Raw genomic sequence first — 12072 nt, 5'->3', positions numbered from 1 at the left:
TTGGCCTTCCTCTAGATAATGTGGTTCTTGTCAGGTATAGATTACACCAGAAGAGTACGTTGTTTATGAATCTAGAGGATTTTTGCTGTACTCCGGTTTTTGTCCAAGAGTTAGAGATCTTGTCATCTCTAAAGTACTGGATGCCTGCCCCTTGACATTCCAGCTTTTGCCACTTTTCGAATTCCCACAACCTCCAGCCAGCATACCTACTGGGTGGTTTTGGTCGCCCCACGTTGGCCTCCTGAAGTGCAGGCATGATGTCTTGGATGGCGGTCATAGGGTCGATTTCCCCTTCGCAGCTGCTGCGGCTACTGGGTTGGAAATTTTCAATTTCCTTGAGGACCCTGAGCTCGCACAGTCCCGCAACAGTCTTGTGTTGTTCTCTCCTTTATATTGAAAGGAGGCCCGAATGACTACATCACTGGACATGTCTAGTGCCTCGCGTTTGTGAACAATCGCGGTTGGGATTTGCACTTCCAGTTTTGGGATGCCTAGACCGCCGTTCCTGTTGCTAGCGTATAGCACTCCGTCTGCGGTATAAGGTGGTAGGTGTAGGAATTCTATGGTGGCGTTGCAGATTATTTTGTCCAGCTTTATGAGAGTAGCCTGTGATGCTTCTGTCAGGATCAGATGGAAGTACAATCGGGGGATGGCATGTATCTTTAGGATCTCCAGTCGTTGTCGTGGTCGGGGAGGTGCTGCCTGTATTCCTTCAACCCAGATTAAGATTCTCCTCCCACTCCCCTTCTGCCACACCTGCCCATGGATCGATACGGGCACCCAGGTATTTTTCTGTGTCGCCTGGGGGTATGTAGGCTATTGATTCGTCCCGCAGCTTCCAGTATGCGAAGTGATTTTATAAGAAGGTTTTCCTTTTAAAAGTGAAGTGGAATCCCTTCGTCTTTGCTGTGTTAATACTGAGGCCTGTATGGTCACAGTACGCCTGGAGCAGCTTCAGATTCCTAGCCATACCAGTGTGTGAGTTGCTTAGAAGGGCGATGTCATCCGCGAAGGCCAAAGTCGAGCAGTTGACTCTTCTGCCATCCAGGGGCATGGAGACCCCTGAGTTGGCCCTCTCCAGAGAGCAGACCAACGGATCCAAAGCAATGTTAAATAATATTGGTGAGAGTGGGTCGCCCTGCTTTACGCCCCTCTCAATGGTTATTGGGGTGGTTAAGTTTCCATTCCCTTCCACTACTGTTGTGTTGCCAGTGTATAGGTCTTCGATGAGACTTACAAAGGCTTCGGGTAGTTTGCAAGGATTTGATCAATAGCTTGTGCCCAACCAAGTCGAACACTTTTGCTAGATCGACAAAGACAACTGCGAGGTCCTTACGATTGTACTTTGCTCCCTTGATGATGTTTTCGAGGACAACAATGTTTTAATTGCATCCGGCTACTTGGCTACGGAGTGGCTACTCGGAACCCCTTTTGCCTGGGGTTTATTTCGACTGTTTCACTCAGGCGTTTGGCCATTATTTTTGTGAACAGCCGGAGCAGCATTGGACCGATGGTTATTGGTCGCCAGTTGTCAATGCTTTTCAAGCGGTCCTTATCCTCGCACTTAGGAATCAGGACCGTTCAACTCTTTTTTTAGTGAATCGGGGATCGTGCTTGACTTTAGCCATAGGGAGAAGAGGCGGGGTAGACTGCTCATAGATTGTTCTTATGTCCTGCAGTTTCAGGCCGTCTGGTCCAGCGGCACTGTTCTCATCTATCCCCTTGATGGCGGCTTCAACCTCCTCTACCTCTATGGGTTCCATCAAGGACCCGTCATCAACCTTGCCAGTGTATAGGGCATACTTATTTATGTTTGATTTCTTATTTGGTGCTGACAGTTTCTCACAGAAACATGTCTCCAATTCCTCTTTTGAGAGAGGACAAGCAGATGAGATCGGCGCCCCCATGATCTCGCGAGCTAGTTGACGCCGGTTGGATTTGTAAAGCTGCTGTGTTGCTCTAAACAGTGCTTTACGTGCTGGTAAAGCTCTGGTATTGCTACGGTCCTTTTGTCTTTCTTGGCCCGATCTTTTTGGGGCCTCTTGTGTTTGTCCCGTCTTTTCCTACTATTCATTAGTAGGTCAGTAATATAACCACCAGTCCGATTCCGAGGGCAAGCGTGTCCAGGTCATTCCTCGTGCTCAAGAGCTCCTCAGCTTGTGTAAGCTGGTCATCTATGTCCCGATGTTTAGGGATCGAAGCTGGTGCTCTTCGGCTGGCTCTTTGGCATTGGACTTGATCGTCGGAATTTTCTTGGATGCTCTCTGCCTCAGAATTGTGCGAGTCTATACCTGTCGTTGGCTCGCTGATGGTCTTGACCTCCGTCGGGGTGTTGGCCAGGAGCCTGCGCTTGACTGAGATTTGCTTTAGTGTTTTAGTTTTCAGGATGCTAGCGATGGATTTGTTTATAAATTTGCATCCTGCAAATCTCACCTCTAATTCCCTCAGGAGTGCCACCTCCCCCTGCGACCATACGCGGTCGCTTCTCCCAGGTTTGCCCTTGACTTGGGGTGCCGGTTTGAGGCGTTTCTCATTTCGTAGAACCGTGTGTCTGTGCCTCTCGTGTTGACCAAGGCCTGATTGTGTTGAAAACCGTTGGTCACACGCGCTGCATGCAAAGTCCCCAGTTGAGGGTTGTTTCGTTCCTTTGCATGTTGGATAATTGCAGGCTATTGAGCGGTATTCTCCTGCCTTATCGCAGCGTGAACATTTTGTTCAGATGTTCTTTATTCCATGCACTTTATTCACGTGGGTCTTAAACAGACTCACCGTGGGGAAGAGGGTGTCGCAGTCCTTGCAGAGCAACCCATTGATGGGATAGTGGATGATTACCTCCGAGACAGATGTCCAGTCGCATACTGGCTCGATAACACCTCCTTCCATGAAGGCAGTTGCATCAGCTGTCTTTTTCATGTCTATGCCCTGCTTTATGTCTCGATAACTTTTGTTGTAGAAGGTTTGGGTGGTTATGCTTATTTCAACCGCAAGGTGGGCTACCCTTACGATGCCTTCTTCAACGTTATCTATGTCATCCGTTACAGGGTGAGCCGGCTCCCTGCGAGGGGTGACCGGTCTCAGCTCCATGTAAGGTAGGAGGTAAAATCTCAAGGTCGCTGTCTCGGTCTGGACCGAGATGGACCTTGTTGCGGGTGTTAAACATGTACAACCTAATGATTTACGAGGCTGCGGGGAGGTTGTTTTTCCGGGATGCTTCCCAGCCGGACTGCTCCATTGAAAATGGAAGACTCATACTGTTTTTTTGAGAGCTGGTCAGTCTAGACAACGGCCGTCTCGTACGTTTTCTGGTCGTTTGGTTGCCCAACAGCCAGGACTGCTGGGCTTACCGGCGGGGCCAGCGGGGAGGCAAGACACACACTATGTGCCAAAAATACGTGAAAACATCATAGTCGGCAATTATGCCTTCTTAAGGGAGTTATTAAGAGAGTCAGCCCTTAAGAGAGTCATAGTTACTCCCGCCAGACTTGTCTCTACTCCCCTTCTTGAACAAGGAGACAACATTTGCTATCCTCCAGTCTTCTGGCACTATTCCTATAGATAATGATGACATAAAGATCAAAGCCAAAGGTTCTGCAATCTCCTCCCTAGTTTCCCAGAGAATCCTAGGATAAATCCCATCCGGCCCAGAGGACTTTCCTACTTTCACACTTTCCAGAATTGCTAACACCTCCTTCTTCTGAATCACAATCACATGTGGTCTAATAGCCTATATCTCAGTATTGTCCTCAACAAAGTTGCCTTTTTCCTTTGTGAATACTGATGAAATATATTCATTTAGCACCTCTCTTATCTCTTCGGATTCCACGCAGAACTTCCCACTACTGTCCTTGATTGGCCCTAATCTTACCCGACTCATTCTTTTATTCCTGACATACCTATAGAAAGCTTTAGGGTTTTCCTTGATCCTACCTGCCAAAGACTTCTCATGTCCCCTACTGGCTCTTCTTAGCTCTCCCTTTCGGTCCTTTCTGGCTAACTTGTAAGCCCTGAGTCTTCATGTCTCATCTTTACATAAGCCTCCTTCTTCCTTTTGACAAGAGATTCAACTTCTTTAGTAAACTACGGTTCCCTCGCTCGACCAATTCCTCCCTGCCTGACAAATCCACACTTACCAGGACATGTTGTCGCTGTTCCTTGAACAAGCTCCACATTGTGCCCATCCCCTGCAGTTTCCTTCCCCATCCTATGCATCCTAAATTCGCCTTTGGCTAATTGCATCATAATTGCCATTCTCTCAGCTATAACTCTTGTCCTGCGATATGTACCTATCCCTTTGTAACCGAATTGTGATCATTATCACCAAAGTGCTCACCTACCTCGAAATCTAACACCTGGCCTGGATCTTCCCTCCTGTTATACTCCATTCCCCTTTATCCACCCAGATGGCCTACACCTGCTCCTAGTTCTTATATTCTTATTTCCTTTGATATAACCTTTTTCTGATTTATGCACTAGGACACTCAGATCTCTCTAAATCCCAGAGCTCTGCAATCTCTGACCATTTAGATAATGCCCTTTTTTCATTGTTCCTGCAAACACGGTCAGTTTCGCATTTTCTCACATTATATTCTATTGTCCACTTCTTTGCCCACTTACGTAAGCCTTTTCAATATGGTTTGATGGTTTCCCTAGTCACTTCAGAGAGAAGTTGAATGTCAAACACATTGCCATGAATCTGGAGTCATCTGTAGGCCAATCAGTTGCACATGTAAAACCCCTGTTCCAGAAAGGAAAGAAAGCTGGAAACTAAAGGCCAGATAGCCTTAGGTCTGTCATGGAGAAATGCAAGAACTGTTATTAACCAAGCTGCAGCAGGACATTTAGAAATTCATAATCTATCAGGCAGAGTGAACATGGCTTAGTGAAAGAGAAATTTATGGAAGCTCTTTGAGGGCATACCTTGCAGGGTGGATAAAGGGGAACCATTAGATGCAGTGTATTTAGATATTCTTTGAAAAGAGCATTTGAAAAGGTGCTACATTTAAGCTAAGAGTTCATGGTGTTGGCGTTAATTTATTAGCAAGGGTAGGCAATTGGCTGATTCACAGAAAACAGATAAATGAATCATTCTTAAGATGGCAAACTGGAACCAGTGGGGTGCCACAGAGATCAGTGTTGGGGCCTCAACTGTTTACAATCTATATCAATTACATGGTTGAAAAGATCTACTGTATTATTGTCAGATTTGCTGAAAATACAATTACAGGGTGGAAAAACAAGTTATGAAGAGGTTACAAAGAGTCTGTAAAGGGATATAGAAATACTAATTTAGTGGCCAATGATTTTGGTGATAGAGTAAATGTAAAGTTGTCCACTTTGGCAAAAGAAAAAGCAGAAAAGCAGGACAATACAAAAATAGAGAGAGAATGCAGAAGGTCATGTGCAGAGGGATCTGGGTGTCCTTGTATAGGAATCACAAATGAAGCTACAGAAAGTGTTCAGGAAAACAAAAGAAATATCGGCAATGGGGATGGAGCATAAAAGTAGGGAAGTCTTGCAACAACTTGGCACAGTGGCTAAGTGGTTAGCGCTGCTGCCTCACAGTGCCTGAAACCCAGGTTCGATTCCACCCTTGGGCAACCATCTGCGTGGAATTTGCACATTCTCCTCATGTCTGCGTAGCTTTCCACCACAGTTTGAAGATGTGCAGGTTAGATGGACTGGCCATGCTAAAGTGCCCATAGTGTCCAGGGATGGGCAGGCTAGGTGGATTAGCCATGGGAAATGCAGAGTTACAGGGATATGGTAGGGGTGTGGTCTGAGTGGAATGCTCTTTGAGAGTCGGCATGGACTCGATGGGCCAAATAGCCTGTGTCCACACTGTAGGGATTCTGTCTGTACAGGGTATCAGTGAGATTATATCTGGAGTACTGTGTACAGCTCTGATCTCCTTACTTTAGCATTTTTGCATGCACTGGAAGCAGTTCACAAAAGGTTTGAACAGGTTGGCCCTATACTCGTTAGAGTTCTTAACAAAAACGGGATGATGTTACATCTGAGAGAGGTTGATGGGGTAGATGCTGAACGTATGTTTCCTCTTGTGGGAAGGTCTAAACCTAGGGCCACAGTTTGAAAAGGAGGGGGTCTTTTATTTAAAACAGAGATGAGAAGAATATCCCTTCACAGGGGTTGTTAGTGTTTGGATCTCTCTGCCCCAGGAGCAGTGGAAAATGGGATCACTGAATATTCTCAAGCCCGAGTTTTGATTGATGACAGAGTCGAGTGTTATGGAGAAAGCCAGGCAGGAAAGTAGACTATATTGAATGGTGGACCAGCCTTGAGGGACCGAATAGCCTACTTCTGATTCTGTTCCTTATGGTTTTATATGCTATGAACGCAATATATTGCCCTAAAATAAATAGTAAATTGGAGGTGGGGGATGTTTTGATCAGCCAGTATTTCACAGTCACATGAAACCATCTTTTTCATTCCTGATTCCTTAATTAAATTCAATTTCCACCAGCTCTCCTGAACTGATGTCTCCAAAGCATTGGTGCAGACCATTGGATTCCTAGTCCACTCGTATATCCGCAGCTATTTAACTGCCTGATTGTGTATCTCACTTTTCAGTGTCTCTATACTCCTAGTGTCTGTCCCTCTCAGTCTCTCTCTTGCTCTGCCCATGTCCATCTTTCTCTCCCTCTGTACCTATCTCTCTCAGCGCATCTCTCTCTCTTTCTCTTTCCCTCATCACCTGTATCTCTCACTCTTTTTCCCTCAATGCCTGTCTCACTCTCACTCTCTTTCACTCAGTGCCCCTCTCTCTTTCTCCCCAGTGCCTCTCTCTCTCTTTCTCTTTGTGCCTGTCTCTCTCTCTCTCTCTCTCTTAGTGCCTGTCTCTCTCTCTCCACCTGCCTCAATGTCTGTCTCTCTCTCTCTCTCTTTCCCTCAGCACCTATCCCTCTCTCTTCGCCTCAGTGTCTGTGTCTCTCTCCCATTCAGTGCCTCTCTCTCTCGCGCGCGCTCACTCACTCACTCTCAGTGCCTATGTCTTGTGCACCCTCAATGCTTTTCTCACTCCCCATCATATTGCCTTTCTCCTCTCACCCAGTTTCTCTCTCTTTTCCCCCATGTCTGTTCCTCTCTCACAGGGTCTCTGTCTCCTTCTGCATGTTTCTTTCTCCCTCACTTTCTCTCTACCCCAATATCACCCTCACTGTCTCTTTCTCGCTGTGTCTCTGCATCTCCCTCTCTCTCTCTCTCATTGTCTCTCCCCCTCAACCTCTGTTCTGATGGCTCTTTAAAAGAGAAGCTTCCCTAATTTCACTTCCTTGTCTTTTTTCCTGAGACATTGCATTTATAGATGTCTGACCATTTCCTTTGATTTCCACCAGCCCGAAACAGCAAGCTAAGATGGCTGACTACTGCCGGACAATATTTGGCGATATGTTACTGACAGAAACCATGGAAAAGTACCCAGTAAGTAAGGATTGTAAACCACAGAGGCTGTGACATGATCGGGGTGGTGGTTGCATAGAAAGTTGCGATGGGGAGGGCATATGGAAAGTTGTGTTGGAGGTGGAAAGTTGTGGTGGTGAGGGTGATGGAAAGTTGCGACTGTGGGGTATTGGTTGTGTGGAAAGCTGGTGATGTTCACAGTGAGGAGCATCTTTGTAGGATATCTGGTGTGTTCCTGGGAGAGTCCGGCATGTCAGTGTCTTGGAGCACTCCAGTGTGGTGCAGCCTCTATCAGATCCTGAGATAATGAGCTTTAATTCCTCTCCTGTGCCTCCCGGTACCTTAGAGCGAGCCCACAGCCTCCTCCTCTCGCCAACTGAGGTGGGGAATGAGCAGGGCTCCTCATTCTGATCACCATCCTGTGGCCATTGCCAGCTAACCGGAATGTGGTCAAGGGAAAGATGGCACCTCGTGTTCTCCCCCATTTCTAATATTTCTCTTAGTTCAAGAACAAAGAACAAAGAACAAAGAAAATTTACAGCCCAGGAACAGGCCCTTCGGTCCTCCAAACCTGAGCCGATTCAAACCTACTGTCTAAACCTGTCACCCAATTCCTAAGCATCTGTATCCCTCTGCTCCCCACCTACTCATGCATCTGTCCAGACGCATCTTAAATAAATTTACTATGCCTGCCTCTACTACCTCTGCCGGTAATGCGTTCCAGATGTCCACCATCCTCTGTGTGAGGTACTTGCGTGTATCCCCCTTAAACTTTCCACTTCTCACCTTGAAACCGTGGCCTCTCATTATTGAATCCTTCACCCTGGGAAAAAGCTTATCTCTATTCAGGCTGAATGCTGTTGCTTATTTATAAACTTCAACTGACCCCAACAATGCAGTGGGGCACACAAGTTATCTCTTGTTGACAGGTACCAAGTATTAAACCATTATTTGGCCGCAGAAAGGGAATTGGACGATTATTTGAAGACACAGATTTGAGGGCAATAGGGTAAAGACAGGAAAGGGGACTGACTGACCTGCTTCTGCTGAGAGAGGAGGAGAGACCAGAATTAATGTTAAAGAGGTCTGTTCAAAAGTCTGATAACAGTGGGGAATAAGCTGTTCTTGAATCTGTTGGTTCATGTACTGGTGTACAAACTTTTATATCTTCTGCCCAACGGAACAGGATGGAAAACAGTATAAGGGAGTGGGATGGTCTCTGTAGTTTCTTGTGGTCTTGGGAACAGCAGTTGCCGTACCAAGCTGTGATGCATCCAGATATTAGAATCCCTACAGTGTGGAAACAGGACCTTCAGCTCAATAAGTCCACACCCACCCTCCGAAGAGTAACCCATCCAGACCCATTCCCCAACCCTATTACCCTATATTTACCCCAACTAATGTACATAACCTACACATGCCTGAACAGGATGGGCAATTTAGCATGATCAATTCACCTGCCCTGTACATCTTTGGATTGTGAGAGGTAACCGGAGCATCCAGAGGAAACCCACGCAGACCCGGGGAGAATGTGCAAACTCCACACAGACAGTCGCCCGAGGCTGGAATTGAACCTGGGTCCCTGGCAATGTGAGGCAGGAGTGCTAATCACTGAGCCACCATGCTGCCCATATGATGCCCACGGTGGTGTTACGGTAAAGTAACCAAACCAAGTGGCAATTATTACAGAAGACCTGAGGTCAATGACTCAGTGATTCATCAAGAAATTTAAACACATTGCTGCAGCTCCCAGCTCAAAGACCATTGAACCCTGAGGTCGATAACACATTTGCCATTCCCCACTCCCCTCAATTATTCACCTAGCACATTGGCTGGTATCCACATATCAATCCTTTTTGCCCTGATTCCATCTCAATAACCTCTCACACCATCTGGTTTGGAGCTGGAAATAAGGGGAAAGGTTGACATAGAATCCCCACATCCACGAGTAGGCCAATGGGCCCACTGAGTCCACACTGACCCTCTGAAGACCATCCCATGCAGACCCCAATCCCCTATCTGCAACCTGCATTTCCCATGGCTAATCCACCTAACCTGCACATCCCTGGACACAGTGGATAATTTAGCATGGCTAATCCACCTAACCTGCACATCGCTGAACACAGTGGGTAATTTGGCATGGCCAATCCACCTAACCTGCACATCCCTGGACCATTGGGTAATTTGGCATGGCCAATCCACCTAACCTGCACATCCCTGGACACAGTGGGTAATTTGGCATGGCCAATCCACCTAACCTGCACATCGCTGGACCATTGGGTAATTTAGCATGGCCAATCCACCTAACCTGCACATCCCTGGACACAGTGGGTAATTTAGCATGGCCAATCTACCTAACCTGCACATCCCTGGATACAGTGGGTAATTTGGCATGGCCAATTCACCTAACCTGCACATCGCTGGACCATTGGGTAATTTGGCATGGCCAATCTACCTAACCTGCACATCTTTGGGCCGTGGGAGGAAACTGGAGCACCTGGAGGAAACCCAGGCCAATGGGCCCACTGAGTCCACACTGACCCTCTGAAGACCATCCCATGCAGACCCCAACCCCCTATCTGCAACCTGCATTTCCCATGGCTAATCCACCTCACCTGCACATACCTGGAGACAGTGGGTAATTTGGCATGGCAAATCCACCTAACCTGCACATCCCTGGACACAGTGGGTAATTTAGCATGGCCAATCTACCTAACCTGCACATCTTTGGGCCGTGGGAGGAAACTGGAGCACCTGGAGGAAACCCACACAGACAGGGGAGAATGTGCAAACTCCACACAGTCACCCGAGGCTGGAATCAAACTCGGGTCCCTGGCACTGTGAGGCAGCAGTGCTAATCACTGAGCCACCATGCAGCCCCATGGTTACAAGACTTAATTGTCACTGACCAAACTGATTCCATCACCCACCATCTCACCAAAATGATCAATGCTTACTTCACAGCATATTCATTTTAACAATGTGGGATTTGGCGGACTCAGACTTAAATTCCCATTTTGAGGTTTGAAGTTTGACAGTGTGGGGTGGGGCGGTGAAGAGGGTGGCTAGGAAGAGTGGGGGGAATGGTGGGAGATCAGAAAGCTGTGTGAGAGAGGGTCGGGGAACAGGAAGAGTTGTGAGAGTGTGTGGAGGGGGTGGGGAGTGGAGGTGGGTATTGGGGTTGGGGGGTGGTGGGGTGGCGTCAAATGCTCTTTCCTATTTTGCTGAGGTTTCTCAGGAAAGGCTCAGCCAAGATCTGGGTCAGTCAGATCGGGCTCTCTGTGAAAAAAGATGGACAGGGCCTGTCATTTAGAATTCCACTGCTGCCTCGGAGTTTGGGACCCCAGCAATTTGGCAGATACTCCCCACTGTGGGAGGTCACTCCTACACAGGGAAGTCCAGGACTAACTCCACTCTTAGATCTTCAAGGCAGAAGCAGACAAATTAGGTGAGATTTCTATCTATATTTGTTTTTCAACATATGCAGGTGATCAATTGCGGTATTTTTAAAAATCTTCTGCTGGGCTGTGTGTAACACCAGGCGTTATTTGGCTGAGATTTCAGTGACAGTCAACAGTTGACTGTGTCAGTCTGCAACAGATCTCAATGTGTTTGCTCTACTGTGTGACAGCTGAGACCCGGAGTCCCCCTTCCCAGCCCACACGAACTGATGGGTAAGATTCTCATCAAGAACAAGAAGAACAAGATGAGCAGTGCCAACAACCAAGATGGGCAGAGGAGGAAGAGCATGGTCTCAGAGGCTGATCAGACAACACTGCAGGGAGAGATCTCTCAAACAGGTACAGCTTCCTGTGGCTGATAGGGCAATAACTGAAAATATACACATCAACCTGTAACAGCAATTTACCGCGAACACACTGACATACCCCACTCCCATCACTGTAACACTATGATAGACCCCACACCCCTCACTGTAGCACTGATAGACTGCACTCCCCTCACTGTAACACTGATATACCCCACTCCCCTCACTGTAACACTCTGATATACCCCACACCACTCACTGTAACACTCTGATAATATCCCGCACGCCTCACTGTAACACTGTAATATATCCCACACCCGTCACTATGACACACTGATATACCCCACACCCCTCACTGTAACACTTTAATATATCCCACACACCTCACTGTAAAACTCTGATTTATCCCACACCCCTCACTGTAAAACTGATATACTCCTCCACTGTAACATGATATACTCCACAGGCCTCACTGTAACACTGATTTACCCCATTCCCCTCAGCGTAATACTCTGATATACCCCATATCCCTCACTTAACACTGTGATATACTGCACACCCCTCACTGTAACATTCTGATATATGCCACACCCCTCACTGTAACATTCTGATATAACCTACACCCTTTACTGTAACACTGATATACCCCACATTCATAGAAATAGAACACTATAGCGCAATACAGGCCCTTCGGTCCTCGATGTTGCGCTGCCCTGTCACACTAATCTGAAGCCCACCCCACCTAGACTATTCCATGTACGTCCATATACCTGTCCAATGACGACTTAAATGCACTTAAACTTGGCGAATCTACTACCGTTGCAGGCAAAGCATTCCATACCCTTGCTACTCTCTGAGTAAAGAAACTACCTCTGACATCTATCTTATAC

At 47.1% G+C, this 12072-nt stretch overlaps 1 protein-coding gene across 3 annotated transcripts in view; it reads left to right on the top strand.

The window, feature by feature from the left end:
• The window catches only part of LOC122553871 (1-phosphatidylinositol 4,5-bisphosphate phosphodiesterase beta-2-like), a 127806-nt gene that overhangs the window by 50364 nt on the left and 65370 nt on the right, over window positions 1–12072 (top strand). For all 3 annotated transcript variants that reach the window (XM_043698322.1, XM_043698321.1, XM_043698320.1), the window contains 2 exons: window positions 7353–7437; window positions 11048–11216. In XM_043698322.1, the coding sequence (XP_043554257.1) occupies window positions 7353–7437; window positions 11048–11216 (254 nt within the window). The remainder of the gene's footprint in view (window positions 1–7352; window positions 7438–11047; window positions 11217–12072) is intronic.

This window comes from Chiloscyllium plagiosum, chromosome 10, assembly GCF_004010195.1.
Source record: "Chiloscyllium plagiosum isolate BGI_BamShark_2017 chromosome 10, ASM401019v2, whole genome shotgun sequence".
Lineage (NCBI taxonomy): Eukaryota > Metazoa > Chordata > Chondrichthyes > Orectolobiformes > Hemiscylliidae > Chiloscyllium > Chiloscyllium plagiosum.
This window is presented reverse-complemented; position numbering and strand designations above follow the sequence as displayed.